General features: G+C 43.4%; 1 protein-coding gene and 1 pseudogene across 23 annotated transcripts in view; one reads left to right on the top strand and one right to left on the bottom strand.

Moving 5' to 3' along the window:
- Window positions 1–1,383: 1,383 nt before the first annotated feature.
- The window catches only part of Ktn1 (kinectin 1), an 84,616-nt gene continuing 64,548 nt past the window's right edge, over window positions 1,384–21,451 (top strand). For 10 of the 23 annotated variants that reach the window (XM_090344978.1, XM_090344998.1, XM_090344995.1 and 7 more), the window contains exons 1-2: window positions 1,816–1,955; window positions 17,439–17,991. In XM_090344978.1, coding sequence (XP_090201104.1) covers window positions 17,469–17,991 — 523 coding nt within the window. In that variant the 5' untranslated portion in view covers window positions 1,816–1,955; window positions 17,439–17,468. Of the gene's footprint in view, window positions 1,459–1,815; window positions 1,956–3,002; window positions 3,194–17,438; window positions 17,992–21,451 lie in introns of those variants that run through there. The other 13 variants (XM_090344997.1, XM_090344992.1, XM_090344991.1 and 10 more) reach the window with 4 other exon arrangements.
- On the bottom strand, window positions 9,839–10,276 carry LOC150055042 (large ribosomal subunit protein eL32 pseudogene; annotated as a pseudogene).

The raw sequence follows: 21,451 nt of genomic DNA, 5'->3' as shown, positions 1-21,451 counted from the left end.
AAAAAAAAAAAAAATAGACAAGTTTCTATCTTCTGTATAGATGTATACCTCTTGTTTTTAATCTAGTCTAAAACTTCTCAAAAAGAGAATTGCTTCATATTGATGGATGCTAAATCAGAAGTGTCCTATAATTGCATTTTTGTTAAATGTGTGTGGTATACACACAGAGAGAGAGAGACACACACACACACAGAGGGCAGGCTGAGGAGGACCAGAAGGCAGACACTAAGGAGTTGTTGTCTTTAGGTAACAGTATTCTATCTTACAGTTTCCAATACAGTGTAACCTTTACTTGTTACAAGTATAAGTCAGATCCTCCCCTTTTTATCAAGTTGGTGTGGGTTTCAGTGACACGGCTGGAGGGTAGTAACTAAGCCGCCCGAGGTGGTTATATCTTAGGTTAATAATATGTTAGTTACAGCTAGTTACAGTGCATTTCAAAATTGAGAGGTCATGCTGTGAGTCACATTCCTAGGAAATGCTTTGTTTTGAGGTGAATAAGGAGGAGGCCGCCAGCGCTCCCTCCAGCGTCCGGGAGGGTTCAGTCCCGGGAGCTGGGGTAGCGGTGACAGTCGCAGCCCCGCGGTAAGCGCTCCCCGTGCCGCCTTCCTTTCTAAAATGATACTTGGTCTCCCGGGGCCTGGAAAGTGACACAAAGTTTCACTCTGGTTCACTGAAGGAGTGGCGCGGCTGTTCGCAGGGCACCCGGGAGCCCTTAAGCTCCGTTACAGAAAGGATCCATTTCCGCGTCCTGGGAGGACAGCCGGCGGCAGTCCAGATCCGCGGCTCTGGGGACCCGGCTGGGGGGAGGGGGGAGCAGGGGGCGGGGCCGGGGGCGGGGCCGGGGCTCAGAGACCTCGGGAAGCTAAGCTGTGGGGGGGGCCGGGGGCGGGGCTCAGAGACCCCGGGAAGCTAAGCTGTGGGGGGGGGCAGGGGGCGGGGCTCAGAGACCCCGGGAAGCTAAGCTGTGGGGGGGGCCGGGGGCGGGGCCGGGGCTCAGAGACCCCGGGAAGCTAAGCTGTGGGGGGGGCCGGGGGCGGGGCTCAGAGACCCCGGGAAGCTAAGCTGTGGGGGGGGCCGGGGGCGGGGCCGGGGCTCAGAGACCCCGGGAAGCTAAGCTGTGGGGGGGGCAGGGGGCGGGGCCGGGGGCGGGGCCGGGGCTCAGAGACCTCGGGAAGCTAAGCTGTGGGGGGGGCAGGGGGCGGGGCCGGGGCTCAGAGACCCCGGGAAGCTAAGCTGTGGGGGGGGCAGGGGGCGGGGCTCAGAGACCCCGGGAAGCTAAGCTGTGGGGGGGGCAGGGGGCGGGGCTCAGAGACCCCGGGAAGCCAGGCTGTGTGTAGGGGGGGGTCAGGGGGCGCAGGGAGCTCGGTGTCCGCCCAGGGGCGGAGCCCTGGGAAGTGGAGACCGAAGTGGAGGAGAGAAGGAGGAGGAGAGAGGAAAGGAGGCAGAAGAGGGAAGGTGGGTGAGGAGAGGAGAGGAGAGAAGGGGGAGGGGAGGAAGAGGAGGGAGGAAGGGAGGAGAGGCGGAGGAAGGGAGGACGGGGTGTTGGGGGACCGAGGCCGAGCCCCTCGCAGCGCAGGCACCGGAGCAGGGGTCCGGCGTGGTTCCGGAGGAGACCCGCGGGCCGGGCCGGGCGGTGTGGGAGATCCCAGCCACGTGCGGGCCCGCGTGGAACTGGAGGGGTGTGCGGGCCGCTGGGGGCGGCCGGGCCCCGGGCGCTCGGGGCGGGAGCCTGTCCCTTTAAGGGGCGTGTCCCCGCGCCCGCCCGCCCGCCGCCGCCCGCCGACGCCGCACGCCGGGAGCCCGCCCCGCCCCGAAGCCTCCCGTTTCCTGCGGGCCGGCGCGGGCGGCGGCACCTGAGCGACGGCGGCGGCGGCGGCGCCTCCGAGCGGGCGGCCGGGCTGCGGCGTGGGCGCCGCCGCTCCTCGCAGTGTGTCTTCTCCCGGCCGCGCAGGGTGAGGGCGCCGGCCGCGGGGTCGCGGGGCGGCGGGGAAGGGCCGCGGGCGGGGGGCGCGGCTGAGGGAGCCCGCCCGGTAGGCCGCGGACGCCGGGGACGGGCCGGGCGGGCTGAGGCGGCTCCCGAGGGCGAGGGCGAGGGCGAGGGCGGCCCGGAGGCCGCGGGCGTGACCGGGGCACTATTTTTAGCCGGCCCGAGGCCCCGGGAGGGACGCGGGAGGAGTGGGGGCGGCCCGGAGGCGCCCGCCCGCCGCCCGGCTTCTCCTCCACCCGACCCGGGATCCTCCGGGTGGGTCACCGGCGCCGGCCCGCCCGCCGCGCGCTGCCCCTCCCTCCCGTCCCCGGTGGCGCCCCTCGGCCGCAGTGGGTGGGGCGGTCGGAGACGGGAAAGCGGCGTGACGGGAGAGTTTGGTGGGGTCAAGGGAAGACCCACCCGGGACCGGAGCCGTGCGGAGCCGTCCCTCCCGTCCCGAGGGGTGTGTCTTCCTCGGCGGGCCCGCGCCCTCCCCCCGCGCCCTCCCCCCGCACCCCCACTTGCCAGCGATGCGATTTGGGGCGTCCAGGACCTCGCGGGGAGCAGGCGCAGGGCGCGGGAAGGCGGCCCGCGTGGGCGAGGGGCCGGGGGTGGAGGGGCGTGCGGGGCGGAGGCCCGGAGCCCCGCCGCCCCGCCGCCCCGCCGCCCCGCCGCCCCCCGCTCCCGCGGCTGGACGTCCCCCAGTCCCTCCGGGAGGATTGGAGGCCGCATTGGAGCCGCGCCGGCCTCCCCGGGACGACGGCCTCTCCCCTGGGCAGGCCTCTGGAGCAAAGCGGCGCCCGGGAAGCTACGGTTGGAGCAACTGCCACCCGCGGTGTGGACCATGCCTGGCGGAGAGCCCTGCGAGCCCTGCGAGGCGGGCGAGGCCAGGCGAGGCCCCTGACCCTCCCGCAGTGACTCCAGGCTGGCTCAGCCCTGCTGCTGTGGGCTCGCTACCTCGCCTGCTGGGCAGCCACTGCCAGTCCCTGTAGTTCGGCCAAACGCCAAATGAGACTCAGGAACAGCGACCCAGCTCTTGATCCGACCCGTATTTTGTGTGTCTTGGCAATGGACCTTAGTATGAGAGGTGTTGCTTAATGGTTAATGTTTTGAAAAAAAATTTAGTTCCTTAGCTGAGTCTATTGTTCAGGTGCCAACCCCAACCTTGAGTTAGAAATGTGTCTTCTAATTTTGTAGCTCTCAGCAGACTGTCTCAGTTATCAGGCGCGTTTAGAGAATAAGGTGTTCTACTTAATGTACCGAGGTACACTGAGAGAAATATAGCAAGACCTATTGAAAAATCTAGTTAAATGTACTGACTGATACCTCAGATTTACAGAGGCAGGCCAGGAATGTGGCCTAGTGGTAGTAGAGTGCTTGCCTAGCGTGCACAAAGCCCTGGGTTTGGTTCTTCTGGGCCATATAAACAGAAAAAGGGGGAAGTGGTGTTGTGACTTAAGTGGTAGAAGGCTCAAGCCCAGGCCCTGAGTTCAAGCTCCAGGACTGACCAAAAAAAAAAAAAAATATATATATATATATATGTGTGTGTGTGTGTGTGTGTGTGTATATTTTATAAAGGCAGTCCAGTATTGAACCTTTGCAGGATCAGCATTATGAAAAGACATTTTTTAGTTTATTTACATTGAGATATTTCTTTTTCTTTTTTTTTGCTTGAACTAAGGGCCTGAGCACTGCCCATGGGCTTTCTCAAGGCTACAGCTCTACCACTTGAGCTATAGCACCACTTCTGGCTTTTCTATGTGTGTGGTACCAAGAAATTGCACACTATATGCTAGGCAAGCACTCTACCCCTAGGCCAAACTCCGGGCCCATAGTGAGATATTTCTGTGTTCTCTTTTAGTATCTGTCTCTTCTCTTTGATGTACTGTTTCTAAAAACTTAACCCCAAGTCAGTTGATAAGCCTGTTAGCTTATAGGCTTTAATTAGCTTATGTTATAGAGAGGCATTTTAAGAATTAGATGTTACAGGGCTGGGAGTTTGGCTTGGCTGTAGAGTGCTTTCCTAGCATACATGAAGCCCTGGGTTCAATTCCTTGGTACCATATACATAGAAAAAGTCGGAAGTGGTACTGTGGCTCAAGTGGTAAAGCCCTGGATGGGCCAAAAAAAAAAAAAGATCTTTCTAAAAAGGGGCTAAAACCATGAAGGTATATCCCAGGGTTTAACTTTTGAAGGACACATAGAAAAGATAGACATCGCTTATGAATTCTTTTTTTTTTTTTTTTTTTTGCCAGTCCTGGGACTTGAATTCAGGACCTTGGACACTGTCCTTGAGCTTTCTCAAGGTCATGCTTTCGGCCCCTATATTCTTCACATTCTTTTACTTGATATACATACAGACACACAGATATACACACACTTTTTCTTGTTTCTTTTGAAGTACCGGGGTTTCTTGAATGTTACGTGCGTGAGTATATCTCCAGTCCTGGAATAAGAAAGCTTTCATTATAAAAATTTCCCCTAGTTTGTAACATTTAAACATGTTAATGAACTTAGGAAGTAACGCTGTGAGTCAATGGTAGAGCACTAGCCTTGAGCTGAAGAGCTCAGAGACAGTGCCCAGGCCTAGAGTTCAAGCCCCATAACTGACACAAAAAATGGGTGGGGAATGTGGCCCAGTGCTAAGGCAGATTGCTTGCCTAGCATGCATGAAGTCCTGGGTTTGATTCCTCAGTGCCACATAGAAAGAAAAAGCCAGAAGTGATGCTTTGGCTCAGGTGATAGAGTGCTAGCCTTCAGAAAGCCCAAGGACAGTGCTCAGGCTCTGAGGTCAAGCCCCAGATGGGAAGGGGAAGAGGAGGAAAGAAAATGTTGATGAATTTAGTGGAGAATTTGGTTTTGGTATCTGACCTAACAGATTATGTTTGATGATATAGAGTGAATAAAGTCTTCAAAATATATTTGAGATATTCAGAGTCACATCCTGTTTGTTCTGTGTACTTTTTGTGGTTCTAGTTCCTTGAAAAGTAAACAGAAGGTATATGAAGAGGCAAGCAGCAACACCTGAACAGTTGGGAACAAATGGTTTTGCATTGCTTCTCCTTTCAGTTTTTGTTAACTGAATGTTCTGATGTGAAAAAAATACGTAAATCACTGGGAAACCATTAGTGTAAAGAATATGTTATTTTCTATAAGGAGGAAATTGAACACTAAGAGAAAAATCTTTAGGTGGCCTGAAATAATGACTTTGATAAACTAGTGTATCTAGGTCCAGAAGATGGAAGGTAGTATAACAGTTTGTGTGTCAGGTAGCAGAATGTTGCTTACATAAATTTTTGGTTTTTGAGAGAGGTGACAGGCTAATTGAGAACTTTTGAACTTTGGTTAAATCTGGTTTCAGCAAAGTGGTTTGTTTACTAAATACAACAAGTGAATTGTTTATATTCCTTTTCTTTTTTTTTTCCAGAGTAGTGTGAGGGAGTTTGAAGAGCTGCTTGGGTTTGAATTTGGCTTTGCTGGTCAGTTTCTTTTGTTGCTTGGGTGAGCTTATCTATCTTAATCTGCTTGAGGCTCATTAACTAAGGACTTATGGAATTAGTAGTTACTACCTAAATGATAGCTAACTTTAGAGTGCCTACTTGCTGTCAGCCTCTGTAAATATTTTATGTATAGTATCATGTTTAGTCCTCTGAACAATCCTGTGAGATAGGTTCTTTTTGCTAGAAACTAGGAAGACAAGTTGAGAAGTCTTCCTTAAGATACAGAGAATGAAAGGAGGAGCCTGAACTGTATGTAAACATTTTGATTTTAGAGGTCATTTTTATCCAGTGAGCTGTTTTGCAAAGAAATACTGTTTTGAGGGTGGGAAGTGAGCTTTGTCTAATGTGTAAGAAAGTTAAGCTAAGGTTGTGAAGATTTCAGTGAGAGGATTGACTTTTAGTGACTTAAATTTGAAGATTTAGAAGCTTTCCAAGTGGACAGAATCCTTAAAGCTACTTAAAATCTGCTATAGAATGTTTTAGTTATATGGGAAAGCAATGGATCGTCTGTGGTTCTTTTAGTTTCCAAGCATCCTTTTTATTGTCAATTTGTGTTTAGCAACTCGCTGCAACCCAGGACAAGGCAGTACAGAGACTGGACCATGGAATTGAAGTTTGTGGTACCAGGGGACCTGTATCCTTTGGCCAGCTTCAGGTGCCCAAGGTCCTTCTGCCATGGTAGTTTATTTAGTAGGTTACAGGAGCATATGTGCAGAAATTGAGGTTACAGTATTCTTGAAGTGACAAGCATCAATCGTGTTACAATCTTAAGTGACAAATGACTTATCTTAGTAGAAGTAAGCAGTAAATGACTTAAAATTTGCATAGGCTTTTGTGTATTCCCAAGTTCCCAGAAAGTTTGGGGTTGAATTCACCTATACCTAGGATGGATAGAAATCTGAATTTTTTTGGGGGGGGTCATGGGGCTTGAACTCTGGGCAGCTCTTCAGTTCAAGGCTACCACCCTCCCTCTTAAGCCTCAGCCTCACTTCCCCAAAGTTTTTCTAATGGTTTATTGGAGATAAGAGTCTCATAGTCCCCCGGTTGGCTTTGAACTGTGATCTTCATATTTCAGCCTCCTGAATAGCTAGGATTATAGGCGTGAGCCACTGCACTTGGCAGAAATTTGAATTCTTATCAAGCCAGGACTGATTGACCTTTTCAAGACGCTCTCACCATGCTGAGAGTATTTTGGGAGAAAGGCTTCCAAATTCCCAATCCTTGGAGTCTCATAGTTTGGCCAGTCCTGGGCTTGAGCTCAGGGCCTGAGCACTGTCCTTGGGCTTTCTCAAGGCTAGAGCTCTACCACTTGAGCCTCAGCATCACTTCTGGCTTTTTTCTATATATGTGGTACCGAGGAATCGAACCCGGGTCTTCATGCATGCTAGGCAAGCACTTTAACCACTAGGCCAAACTCCCGGCCCTTAGCTATTATCTTAAGAAGGCAATCTAATCACACTACCTGAAAAGCATACCTCCTCCTTTTTTTTTTTGTCACCAGGTCTGGGGCTTGAGCTCAGGGCCTGAGCACTGTCCTTGCATTTTCTCAAGGCTGGAGCTCTACCGCTTGAGCCTCAGCACCACTTCTGGCTTTTTGCTATGTATGTGGTACTAAGGAATTGTACCCTGGTCTTCATGCATGCTAGGCAAGCACTCTACCACTAGGTCAAATTCCCGGCCCATCTCTATTTTTTGTTCTAGCCTTAAGTTTTTCATTGCATTATCACTCATTTGGCATTAGGATATGTGTTGGTTTATACGCTTACTTCCTGTCTTGTCTATGTGAATCTAACACTGTGAGCTGAGAATTCTTGTCTTATCACTGAACTAAGACAATGCTCTACTTGATTTGAATGTATGGCCTGAGATTTGAAAAGGATCAGTCTTCTGTTTCACTTGCTTCCTGTCCTTCTTTCCATTAGCTTGGGTAATTAAGTGGAATTTGGAATGCATTGTAAAGGTGAAACTTTTTAGGGGAATGTTTGGAGCAGAAACGGTTTAAAATATTAATTTCGTATCTCTACCTGTGAACCTTGTTGATCACCAGTGTATGTATTCTGAATGGAATCTGTATGATTGATCTGGTTATCTTTGAAGTAAGCTTGAACAAACTATAAATTGAAAGTTCTCTAGGGTTCCAAATACTGTGTTGTTGAACACTGAGCTGTTTCCTTAAATCTTCTAATATCCAAACACATTTAAATTCATTTATACTGTATTGACTTACGTTTATCTAGATTACTGGAGAAATCATGTTTGAAGTGTGTCCTACAATATTTTACATGTTTTTCATATCCTAGATACCTGGGGTTGGCCGAATACTTGGATTTCTTTTCTTCTTTTTTGGGGGGGGGGTCTTTGAACTCTGGGCCTGGGTGTTGTCCCTGAGCTCTTCAGCTCAAGGCTATCGCCCTACCCTTTGAGCCATAGCACCATTTTTGGTTTTCTAGTGGTTAATTGGAGATGAGTCTCATGGTCTTTAGTGCCCGGGCTGGCTTTGAACTGTAATCCTCAGATCTCAGCCTCCTGAGTAGCTAGGATTACAGACATGAGCCACTGTGCCCAGCTTTGAATTTCTATAATGTAAATTACTCAAGTTTATAATTTTTAGTGTTTATAAATTCTTAGTGTAGTTCATTATTCACTGATGGATGCGGAATTATAATAACTTCCAGTTTGACTTAGATGTTTATAATAAGTTGAGGTTGAAATCTTTGTAAAGAGGACTTAGCTCTTTTGATTTCTTTCTTTTTTTTCTTCTTGTCCTTCAGACTGGATTTTTCATAGCCAGTCTTAAACTCAGTGCCATGTATTCTCACTGGTCTTGCTTACTCATGATTGGTGCTCTCCCATTTGAGCCACACTTCCAGCAGTCAGGCCTTTTTTTTTTTTTTTTGCTAATGAATTGGAAACATTGGCTGACTTAAATCTGTGATCTTCCAGATCCTAGCCTCCTGAGTAGCAGTTACAGACATAAACCATTGTCATCCTGCTTATTTTTATTTATTCTTATTTTTTTAAAATTATTGTGGAAAATAATAGATTTCTTCCTTTTTGGAAGTATTGGTGCTTGAATTCAGGATCTTGTGCTTTCTACTATCTGGGCCTTGCCTTTTTTTATTTGCTGTATGGACCTAAGACTTTTACTTGTTTTTTTTTTGCTCAAGTTGTTGTTCTACAACGTGAGCCATACTTCTGCTTCTGTTTTTTTACTGGTTAATTAGAGATAAAAAATCTTTTAGGTTTGTCTGCCCAGTCTGGCTTTGAACTGAGATTCTCAGATTTAAGCTGCCTGAATAGCTAGGGTTACAGGCATGTGCTGTCAGCACCTAGTTCCTTTAAAAAAAAAACCCAACAAACTATTAAATTAACATTTTTTTTATTACAAACGTGAGGTATAGAGGGGTTAGTGTTGGTTTTATAAATCAGGTGACGAGTATATTTCTTTTTGCACAGACACCCCTTCCTTCGCAGTCTCCTGTTTTTTTTCTTTCCCCTCCTGTTCCTGCCCTCAAGTTGTATGATTCATTTTCAATATGGTGTTTCAGTACCACTGTTACATTTGTTCATTCTTTGTCCTTTACAAAAAAGATAAAAAAAAAAATCTCCTTTCCATTTCCTGGAGCTCATTTTGATAAGTAATATTTTATATGGTCAGAAGCACATAGCATTGCACCTTTGTACTCATCCTCTAAGAATTTCCTTTGGTCTCTCTGTGTATGTGTCGAGTCCTGTATAATTTATTATGTCCTGGTGTATAGTTGATCTAATTTCTGCATATGGGAGAAAACATGCAGTTTGTCTGTCTTGAATTCGGCTTAACTTGCTTAACATGATTTGTTCTATGTCTATCCATTTTCCTGCAGATATTCTTTCTAATGGTTGTGTAAGATCCCATTGTGTATAGAAACCACTTTTTAAAAATCTGCTCATCTGTCCTAGGCTATCTGGTCTGTTTCCATAGCCACTTTTTTTTTTTGCTTTGCAACTGGATACAGCCCCACTTATGGTGCTTTGGTAGTTAATTGGAGATGTCTTATGGACATTTAAGCCCAAGCTGGCTTAGAACTGTGAACTTCAGATCTCAGCCTCCTGGGTAGTTAAGTTTACTGGCATGGCCCATTGGTTCCTCAGCTCCTTCCCACTCTCTCTCTCTTTTTTTTTTTAAAGAATATTTTGGATGAGTTTAGGCAACCATTAATGATTTTTTTTAAAAAAGTCAGCTAGGTGCCTGTAGCTCACATCTGTAATCCTAGCTACTTAGAAGATTGAGGGCTGAGGATTGCAGTTTGAGACAAAGATTCTTTTTTTTTTTTCTTTCAGTTTTTGTGGTTTATGTAAGCACAAATAAAAGGGGTATGTGAGCTACCTATTTGTTGTCTTCACTGCGCAGCCTGGCATTGGGATTGGTGACTGATGGCTAGCTGGGCTGCTCGTTCCACGATAGCTTTTTGGTTCTTGGAGGAAACATTGTGGGCGATCTCAGCACAGTAAGACTTGTTGCACATGAGCAGCACTTCCAGCTCCTTGATGTTGTGGACCAGGAACTTCAGAAGCCACTGGGCAGCATGTGCTTTGTTTTCTTGTTGCTCCAGTAACCGATGTTGGGCATCAAGATCTGGCCCTTGAACCTCCTCCGGACCCTGTTGTCAATACCTCTGGGCTTCCGCCAGTTTCGCTTAATCTTGACATATCGCTCTGATTGGTGGTGGATGAACTTCTTGGTCCTCTTTTTCATGATCCTGGGCTTCACCAGAGGTCTGAGGGCAGCCATGATGCCGAGGAGGAGATGGCAGCCACCTCCGTAGGTAGCTAGGTCGCTCCGAAGAAGAGGTGAGACAAAGATTCTTCAACTAACTAGCAAAACATTGGAACTGGCAATGTGGTTCAAGTAGTAGAGCATGTTATGAGCATAGAAGCTAGAGAAGACTGAGAGCCCCCAGGATCAAGCCCTGTTACTGGTGCACACACATACCCAGCTAGTTATACAGTTAACAATTACACAGTAATTCTTTTTTGTGTGTGTGTATGGGGGGGGTCGGTCATGGGGCTTGAACTCTGGGCCTGGGTGCTGTCCCTGAGTTCTTCAGCTCAAGGCTACTGCCCTACCCCTAGAGCACCACTTCCCGTTTTCTAGTAGTTAATTGGAGATAAGAGTCTCATGGACTTTAGTGCCTGGGTTGGCTTTGAACCATGATCCTCAGATCTCAGCCTCCTGAGTAGCTAGGATTACAGGCATGTGCCACTGCACCCAGCCACAAGTAATTCTTAAGAGCAGCTCTGACCCAAAGTGGTTAAATGAGCAATTCTATAGAACTTAATGAAATACTTATCTGGGATATGCTATTGGAATCCCTGGTATTTCACCTAGATAACTATAAAGAATAGGAAAACAAAGAAACAATTGACTTCAGTTTTATGAAACACTTGTTTTGCTTTTTTTCTCATCCTTGTGTTCAACACATTTATAAACTGGCAAACTCATATTTAAATAATTGGTTAAATATTAGGCTAAGACCAATCTTTTGATATATGATTAAGTTGTTTTCTACATTGTTAATTGGCAGCTCTGGGAAATAGTTGATTAAAACTTTAAAAATACTTCTCAATTTAAGCTACTCTGCAGGTATGTTCAAGATTTAATGTATTGTCTCTGGGGATATCTGAGTTATTTGATCAAGTGTTCTGCCAAAACCAGAATTCTGTAATATGCATTGGGTTTTCCTGACTGGAAAGCCCTTTTTAGGTTGGTGGCAGTGGCTCATGCCTGTAATCCTAAATACTCAGGAGGCTAAGATCTGAGGATCACAGTTCAAAGCCATCTAGGGAAGCAAAGTCTGATACTTTTCTCTCCAATTAACTACCATAAAGTCAGAAATGGAGCTGTGGCCCAAGTAATACAGCTTTAGCCTCCAACTAAAAAGTTTAGAGACAGTACTTGTGCCCAAGCATTAGTCCGGCACAAATGCCTCCAATCAGAAAAACAAGCAAAACCATTCTAATAAAGAAATATTGAAATGACTTTTTAATAGTAACTGATTATAGTAGAGAGTTTTTGTTTCACCTCCATTTTTTAGTTAGTGGAATTCACCAATATTATTTGGCTTTATTTATCTGTATATTTTTGGTCTTGAGGCTTGAACTCTGTGCCTGGGTTCTGTCCTTGAGCTCTTCAGCTCAAGACTACCACCCTAGCCCTAGAGCCAAGGGGCCACTTCCTATTTTCTAGTGGTTAATTGGATATAAGAGTCTCATGGTCTTTAGTGCCCTGGCTGTCTTTGAACTGCGATCCTCAGATCTCAGCCTCCTGAATAGCTAGGATCACACAGGCTCTCAACATTCATTCATTCATTCATTCATTCATTCATTCATTCATTCATTGCCAGTCCTGGGCTTAAGCTCAGGGCCTGAGCACTGTCCTTGGACTTTCTCAAGGCTAGATTTCTACCACTTGAGCCTCAGCAACACTTCCAGCTTTTTTTCTATGTATGTGGCACCAAGCAATCGAACCTGGGTCTTCATGCATGCTAGGCAAGCACTCTACCACTAGGCCAAACTCCCTGCCAATCAACTTTTATTTTTTTACTCCTTTATAACTTAAGCATTTTCTAATAGTGAGGAAAGCAGAAGCGTTAAAAGAAAACATGATATATAGGATCATGACAAGCTGTGTATAATCTGTTTAAGGCAGAGTTGAACAGGCTGTTGTGAACAGATGATTTCTAAGGACAGTTGAGAGTAGGAATGCCAGATAGCCTTCTACTTGTGTGGCCATATTTTAGATTTTTGGTACTGATCAGCTTTCAGGTTCTTGAGTCCTATTTCTGTTGTCTGTAAGGTAGATTTTAGCAGTCACAACTTGAAAGTGCTATGTGTAATGTTCCAAATAAGCCAATTTTAAGGATGTAGAAATTCAGTTAATGAAATTAGCTCCATAAAGTATAACCTTAATAAGATAATTTCTCTCCTAATTTGGGGTGCTGGTAAGTCATATCTCTCAGGAGGGTGATACCTAGAGAATCATGGGTCAAGGACAGCCTGGGCAGAAAAGTCTACAAGACTTATCTTCAGTTAACCAGCAAAATGCAGAACTGGTGGTAGGGTACCAATGCAAGAGGCCCTGAATTCAAATTTCATACTAGATTTATATAATGTATTGGTTTAATTTCCTTTTTGCTGGCACTAGAACACTGTGCTCTCATTTGCCTTTCTTTGTCTTGGCTAGCAGTCTGCCATTTGAGCCCTAACTGTAGTCAGACAGTTTTGCTGGTTAATTGGATATGTTGTATCAGACTGTTATGCTCACCTTTAATACTTCAGCTAAAATCGTAAGGGATGTCAGCTTTTTCAGATTTGAAGCAAGTTTTCTGTTTGTTGGTAACTTGAGAATAAGCATCAGTTATTAGGATTACCTTGTGGTAGTATGGTTGGGATATATTTGGTAATTAGGATAGAGAGGACCACAGGGAAAGGTTACATGAAGATAAGATTCTGTCTAGTATCTTTCTGAAGAAATAAAAGGGGCTTACAGGAGGTGTTTATCTTTTGTTTTGAGTAGTAGGCTGGTTGATCATGTAGCTGAATGTAGTGTTGGAGGGTATGGTTGGTTAGATGGCCCTTTTTAACTCAGAAAGTAATGATAGGTCACAATATACTTTAGGGAACAAAAAGGTTCGTTTTGTAGTATAGCCGATTTACACTTCTGGTAGGAATTTTATATTTTAATATTGATTTTTAAAGTTCTGAAGACTTGGCTAGGAGTTTGGCCTAGTGGTAGAATGCTTGCCTAGCATGCATGAATACCCCGGTTTGATTCCTCACTGCCACAAAAATTGAAAAAAGCCAGAAGTGGTGCTATGGTTCAAGTGGTAGAGCTCTAGCCTTGATAAAACCCAAGGACAGTGCTCAGGCCCTGAGCTCAAGCCCCAGGACTGGCAAAAAAAAAAAAAAAAAGTTTTTGAAGACTTACATTGCTTGGTCTTTAGAAGCCGATTTTATGTATTGATTTGCATTGGCCATTTGCAAGGAATTATTAGAAGCTTGTGGGTGTTAGCTCAGTGTAGTGCTTGACAAGCATACTTTGAAACCCTGGGTTACACTCCCAGCACTGCAAAAGGAAAATAAAAAGTAATACCTTGATAATTAAAACTTTAAACTTTTCGATTTATCTAATTATGTAATCATAAATTAGGTATCTTTATAGATTAAACTTTTAGCTAGATTATCTCCTTTGGAAGTATTTGTAAGTCAATAATGACTTTTCTTGAGAAAATGAGCTAGTTTGGGTTTGATGGGTAAACAGAAGTATGAAAGATACCAATGTAACTTTCAGCTACTATGAACTGTGCCGTTTGGTTTTAGTTTCCTAGAGGAACTGGTTTAAACTGATTTTTTTATGGTCTCGTTAAAAGAAAAAAATAAGTATGATTAAATAAATAGAAGCTCTACTGGTTTATGATTGAAATCTTAGCAGATATTGAGATGTGAAATTGGTTCAAAGACTGCATGGCCAGAATAGTCTGAGATTCCATCTTCAATTAACCAACAAAAAGACTGAACTGGAACGATAGGTGGCTCAAGTGGTAGAGCACCAGCTATGAAACATAAACTTGAACATGCACCTGTGCACACATACATTTCAAGTGATGCTATGGTAATACAGAAATTATTTTTAGCTTAAGATTGTGATAGTGAATATTGCTGAAGTAATTTAAGATGTGTTTAATAAGATGTGAGTCATAGAATTAACTGAGAAATTGATTTTTTGGATGATTTTGTCTTTTGGTTACTTTGAATGTATTTTTTTTTTTTTTTGCCAGTCCTGGGCTTGAGCTCAGGGCCTGAGCACTGTCCTTGGACTTTCTCAAGGCTAGAGCTCTATCACTTGAGTCTCAGTATCACTTGTGGCTTTTTTCTGTGTATGTGGTACCAAGGAAGCGAACCTGGGTCTTCATGCCTGCTAGGCAAGCACTCTACCACTAGGCCAAACTCCTGGCCTCCTTTTTATATTAAAGATATTTTTATTGTGCACTCTGGTCCAGTATGCTTTGGAGTTGTGATTGAAGCAAGAATTTATGTAAATTTATATTTTGATGGCTGTTTCTCAAAATGGTTAATGGCTTTTTTAAAATTTTATTTTATTTTTTTGTGGGTCATGGGGCTTGAACTCTGGGCCTGGACGCTGTCCCTGAGCTCTTCAGTTCAAGGCTACCGCCTGGCCTATCCCTTGAGCCACAGCCCCACTTCCCTTTTTTAGCCATTAATTGGAGCTAAGAGTCTCATGGTTTTTAGGTCTTTAGTGCTCTGGCTGACTCTGAACCGTGGTGTCAGATCTTTGCCTCCTGAGTAGGGTTACAGGCGTGAGCCACCATGCTCAGCCTGGTTAATGGCTTTGTTATTACAGATTTTCTTTTTCTTGATTTTGTAGAATTAGACTTTTATTTTTCTCATATTGTCTTAAATGCAGTCTCAAGCTTTCTCATCACTTTTATTATTTGTTTGCTTGTTTATTTATTTGCTTGTGGCCAGTACTCTACCACTTGAGTAAAGTCTCAAATTCTGTTCTTTAAAGCTTGTAGGTATAATGTACTGTTTTTTTTTTTTTTTTAAATTATTGTAACCAGGTATGGTGGCTCATGCCTGTAACCTTACCTACTTAGGAGGTTGAGATCTGAGGATAATGCTGGGGCACTAAAAAGTCCTACTCTTATCTCCAATTAATCACCAGAAAACTGGAAGATGCACTGTGGCTCAAGGAGTTGAAGAGCTCAGGGACAATGCCCAGGCCCAGAGTTCAAGTCCTACAACTGACAAAAAAGTTCTTAATGTAGATGTAATATACATGTAAAAAATATTTTGTGTGTTGGCACTGGGCTTGAACTCAGGGTCTAGGCACTGTCCCTTAATTTTTTTGCTCAAAGCTGGTATTGTACCACTTGAAACACATCTTTTGGATTTTTGATGGTTACCTGGACATAAGAACCTATATATTTGCCTTCCTGGGCTTGGCTTCTAAACCTCAGTCCTCAGATGTCAGCCTCCTTAGTAGTTAAGATTATAGTTGTAAACCATTAGTGCCCAGCTCTGTACTTGGAAAATTTTTTTGCGGGGGGAGGCAGTCCTCGGCTTTGAACTCAGGGCCTGTGCACTGTGCTTGGGTTTTCTTTTTCTTTTTCTTTTTTTTTTTTTTTTTTTTTTTTTTTGCCAGTCCTGGGCTTGGGCTCAGGACTTGAGCACTATCCTTGGACTTTCTCAAGGCTAGAGCTCTACCACTTGAGCCTCAGCACCACTTCCAGCTTTTTGCTATGTATGTGGGGTACCGAGGAATTGAACCCGGGTCTTCGTGCATGCTAGGCAAGCACTCTACCACTAGGCCAAACTCCCGGCCCTGTGCTTGGGTTTTCTTAAGGCTAGGGCTCTACCACTTGAGCCACTTCCCGCTTTTTTTTTTTTTTTTTCCCTCATGTATGTGGTACTGAGGAATTGAACCCTGCTACCACTAGGCCAAACGCCCAGCCCCTGTACTTGTAAACTTTAAAAGATACCTTAGAGCTGAAAGCATGGCCTAGTAGTAGCATGTTTCTTAGTGTGTGCGAAGCCCTGAGTTGGATATCTCCATACCACATAGACGGAAAAAGCTGGAAGTGGTGTTATGGCTCAATCGATAGAGTGTTATCCTTGAGAAAGCCCAAGGACAGTACCCAGGCCCTGAGTTCAAGCCCCAGGACTGGCCAACACACACAAAAACCCCAGAACAAAGACACAGCCCTTTAATAAGGGATTTACTTTATTTTGTCATGTTCAAAATACATTGTCCTTTTCTCATATGTATATAACTTTAATATAAACCTGGATGTTTTTATTTTATTTATTTTTTTGTTGGTCCTGGGGCTTGGAATCTGGGCCTGGGTGCTGTCTCTGAGCTCTTCAGCTCAAGGCTACCGCCCTACCCCTTGAGCCATAGCTTTAAGTTACAGTACAACTTTTGGTTTTCTAGTGGTTAATTGGAGATCATTGTCTCAGGGTCTTTCGTGCCCAGGCAAGCATTGAACCGAGATCCTCAAATCTCAGCCTCCTGAGTAGCTAGGATTACAGGCATGAGCCACCATGTCCAGCTTAATTGCTATTCTTGAACTTAATACATTTTGAAGTCAGGGTCTCACTATGTAGCTCAGATTAACTTTTTAATTTTATGCTACCCTCTTTGTCAATTTTTGCTTTTATTTCCTAAGCTGTAAGAAAGTTATTGTCTATGTCTTGATGTGTTTTCCTTTAACCAGTTTCAAAAGTTCATATGAAAGTTTAGAAATTCTCAGTTTTTTGTGTACATTAAAAAATTCAAAAGCCAACAGTCTTTATCCTAAGCATGTCCTAAGGTTTAAGTGTATCTGTATTATATATCCTTTCTACAACATATCTGAGGTAACTTTGGAATACAGGCCACTTACCTGTCGCTTGTCCATTTTGATAATGTATGTAGAACTCAACATGAGAATCATTTTTTGCTTTGAATTAATTTTAGCAGAAACTATTCCTGAGGTGAGGGATATATCTATATTCAAGGCAGATCTAGGTGTTCAGATCACATTTTTTTTCTTTTAACAGTTAATATGAATGAGGCCGATGTGCTTTTGGTAAGGAAAAGCTGCTTGCTTTTCATCATTTAAATAGGGCTGCGATGGCTGCCTTTGGATATACAGTGTTTTGTTTTATGCAGTAAGTGATGGCCTTGAATGATCCTGTTCAATTGTTTTCCCCTAAACTAAAAGCTTAGGACTTTTAATGACTGTCCAGTGTGTTGGTGGTAGTATTCAGTACCTGTTTATTTTCACAAGTGGGTAAGTAGTATACAATAGTGCCATACAATAAAAGGGAAAAAGACGCTTGAAAGAATGGTTTTTATGTATGGCTTGATTTTTATAAGATTTGACTGAAGATTTTTTTTTTTTCCTCCCCTGCCTCCCATTTAGGTTTTACAGGTTCATGTTAACAAAGGCACCATGGAGTTTTATGAATCAACATATTTTATTGCCCTTATTCCTTCAGTAGTTGTCACAGTAATTTTCCTCTTCTTCTGGCTTTTTATGAAAGAAACATTATATGATGAAGTTCTTGAAAAACAGAAAAGAGAACAAAAGCTTATTCCTACAAAAACTGATAAAAAGAAGGCAGAGAAGAAAAAAAATAAGAAGAAAGAAATTCAGAATGGGACTCTTCACGAATCTGATTCTGAGAATGTACCTCGAGACTTTAAATTATCTGATGCTTTGGCTGTAGACGATGAACAAGTTGTACCTGTTCCATTGAATGTGGTTGAAACTTCAAGTGGTGTCAGGGAAAGAAAGAAGAAGGAAAAGAAACAAAAAACTTTGCTTGAAGAACAGGTCATCAAAGATATTGATGCATCAAAGGTTCCTGGCAAAAAAATAGAACCTGTCCCAATTATAAAACAGCCTACTCCACCCTCTGAAGCATCTGCCTCAAAGAAGAAACCAGGGCAGAAGAAGTCTAAAAATGGAAATGGTATTGTAATCTATTTAGCTTTATTGCATGATTGTATTAAGTCTGAGAATTCAAGTTACTATGTGTTTACTTTATCAGTATTGTTGATGAAATTAGTAATGTTATGAAGGAGCATTAGAAATACAGAAAAAGCTGTGTGCTCCCAATTGTAATGGTAGCTTAGCTACTTAAGTGGCTGAGGTCTGATGATTACACTTCAGAGCCAGCCTGGGCAGGAAAGTCAATGAGACACTTATTCCCAATTAACTAGCAAAAAGCCAGAAGTGGAGATATAGCTCAAGTGGTAGAACTCCCCAAGCCATGCAAGAGCAGAGCACAGTGCCCTGAGTTCAATCCCCTAGTCACAACACAAAAAACAAAACGAAAAGAAAATTAGGAAAAAAATTGTATATAAATTGAAAAGACTTTATGGACATTTATGAATCAAATGGCGGTTTTACTAAACTAGGGACCTGTAGTTAGCAGCATCCAGAAGCTACCTCATTAATTTTGAACTAATGTTTTCTAGTTTGTGATAGGAATTAAAGATGTAAAGATACTTTTCCTGTCATTGGTTTTGCAAACATTTATTGGGACATCTGTTCTTTTTTTTTTTTTTTTTTTTTTTTTTTTTTGCCAGTCCTGGACTTGAGCTCAGGGCCTGAGCACTGTCCTTGGACTTTCTCAAGGCTAGAGCTCTACCACTTGAGCCTCAGCACCATTTCCGGCTTTTTTCTATGTATGTGGTACCGAGGAATCGAACCTGGGTTTTTGTGCATGCTAGGCAAGCACTCTACCACTAGGCCAAACTCCCAGCCCAGGGATATCTGTTTTATGTGAGGTATTTTACTAGATACTGGGACTATAGAGATGAATAGTGCATTTCAAGGAAAGTCTGTGAAACTCTTTTCTCAAATAAACTGCCAAAAAAGCTGGAAGGAGCTATGGCTCAACTGGTAGAGCACTAGCCATAAACAAAAGATGCTCAGGGTTAGTGCCCGGGCCTTGAGTTCGACCCCCAGGGGTTAAACACAAAAATACATAAGATTTTTAGTATGATACTATGGGTATATCTAAACCAGTGTAAGAATTCTAAAGTGTGCTACTTAGGGTATAAAGTTCTGGGAATTAATTTTCAAGTTTGAGTAACTTTTGACTGTAACTTTTTTGACGGTCAGGGAGGGCTGTGATGGGGACTCTAGGGAGGTATAGGTAAGGTCAGTTCTTTGTATCCACAGATTGTATACTGTCAGATTTAACCATCAGTTTAAAATAGTCAAGTAAGAGTTGCATCTTTTATTGAGCATATACAGGCTTTTTCTTGTTACTCGTTGAATACTATAGGAGCCATTTTTGCAGTATGTACATTTTATTAGGTATTTTAAAATACCTTAAGTATATGGGAAGAAAGGCATAAGTTATATGTAAATGTTACACTCTTTGCGTAAGAGACCTTAGCTAGCATCTGTAGTTTTGGTATTTGCGGGGCAGTTCTGGAACCAATTTCCAAATGGATATCAAAGGATAACTTCACAATGGAAAGGACCTTAAAAATGGCAAGTGATATGTGGAACTGGGAACAATATGCTTTGTATGAAAGAGCTTAAACGTCATTTGTTTATCTTCAAGAATGTTAAGTTGATTATAGATACTTAAACCTCATTTGTTCATCTTCAAGAATGTTAAGTTGATTATAGATATGACCAAGAATGGTTTTAGAGAAAAAAGTAAAGTGAAGAAGAAAGATAAAATCTGAGTCAGTCACAAAATGTTCTGTATGCAGATGTATGGAAGAAATGTGGAAGCAAAGCAGCTATTACTTACAGGAACTGCCTGGGGGGTGGGTGGGGGGGTGGGGGGGTGGGTAGAGGAGTAGAGGTAAGGATAAAAGTCAAAGAGGAAGCCTGAGCTGCATCTTCAAGATTGAATCACTTCAGTAAGCAAATGGGCTTTATTCCACATTGACAGAATAGCACAGAGGGAGTTGTATGTAGAATGTGTTTTATTTCCAGCCTAAAATGAACCTAGTAGCTAGGTCTTGATTATTTATATATATCTTTTCAAGAGCTGGGACTTCTTAGATAAACTGTTGGTGAAGATTTTCAGGCAGATTAGTTACACGGCCAGATTTATAGTTTGTGGAGTTCTTTGGTAGAACTTGTGACAACAGCTTTTATATGGCAGTATTTGATATAGTACTTAGGAGGTAGTTAAAGCTTATGAAATCAAGAATGACATGACCAAGCTCATTATAATAGGGATAGGCAGTTAAAGGTGAAGACAGGATCAAAGCTATCTTGTAATTTGTCAGGTCAGGATTGGCAAACTGCAGCCTGTAAGTTACTTAACTGTTGCCTACTTGGGTTTAAGGCCAAGAATATATATATATATATATATATATATATATATATATATATATATATATATATATATATTATGTGTGTGTATGTATATATATATTCCCTCCCTCTCTCCCTCTCTCCCTCTCTCCCTCTCTCCCTCTCTCTCTCTCTCTCTCTCTCTCTCTCTCTCTCTCTCTCTCTCTCTCTCTCTCTCTCTTTTTTTTTTTTGGTTGGTCATGGGGCTTGAACTCAGCCTGGGAGATGTTCCTGAGCTCTTCAGCTCAAGACTACTAACCTACCCTTGAGCCAAGTCCTATTTCCTGTTTTCTACAGGTTAACTGGAGAAAGGAGTCTCAGATCCTTTTGTGCCCAGGCTGTATCTGAACCTTGGTCCTCAAATCTTAGCCTCCGGAGTAGCTAGGATTACAGGCATGAACCAGCCTGCCTCCCTTCCCTCCCCTCCCCTCCCCTCCCCTCCCCTCCTTCCTTCCTTCAAGACTGGGGTTTTAAATCAGTGTATTTTGCTGGCTATGTAAGTGCTGTACTACTTGAGCCAGCCTCCAGCCTTGCTCCCCTTCTTTCTGTGGTAATTGTCAGAGTTTTAGATTTTTTGCCTGATGTCAGCCTTGGACTGGAATCCTCCTTGAGTAGCTGGGATGACAAGTAAAGCCCTACCACATGCAGCCTTCTTATTCAGATGGTGGGCCCTCCTCTGTTAAGTTCTGTGGTGTTAATCAGTACATTCACATTCTGTAGCCTCTTCAAAATTCTGGTCTTCTCCAGCTGAATCTCTAGACCGAAATTTCCTTGTCCCCTTGCTCCAAGTAACCATTATTGTATTTTTAGTCTTTGTGAATTCAGCTACATTTGGAACATCATACAAGTAGGATTATACAGTATTTGGCCTTTTTAGAAGCTTTTTCACTAAGCATAATGGAGAGGAATTTTAAGAAAGACATGAAGACTTGTAACAATTGTGAAATAAAGATTGGATATTACTTATAATATATAGCATTTGGGACACTGGAGACCTGATTTAATTCTTTTATGGAGTAAGAGATTAAAAAAAGGTTTCCAAATTAGTTGAAAGTTGATTGATGGAAAAGAAGTACAAACTTCCATCTATAGAAAGAAATGGG

This window comes from Megascapheus bottae, chromosome 14 (assembly GCF_031878675.1).
Source record: "Megascapheus bottae isolate mThoBot1 chromosome 14, mThoBot2.hap1, whole genome shotgun sequence".
Classification (NCBI taxonomy): Eukaryota; Metazoa; Chordata; class Mammalia; order Rodentia; family Geomyidae; genus Megascapheus; species Megascapheus bottae.
This window is presented reverse-complemented; position numbering and strand designations above follow the sequence as displayed.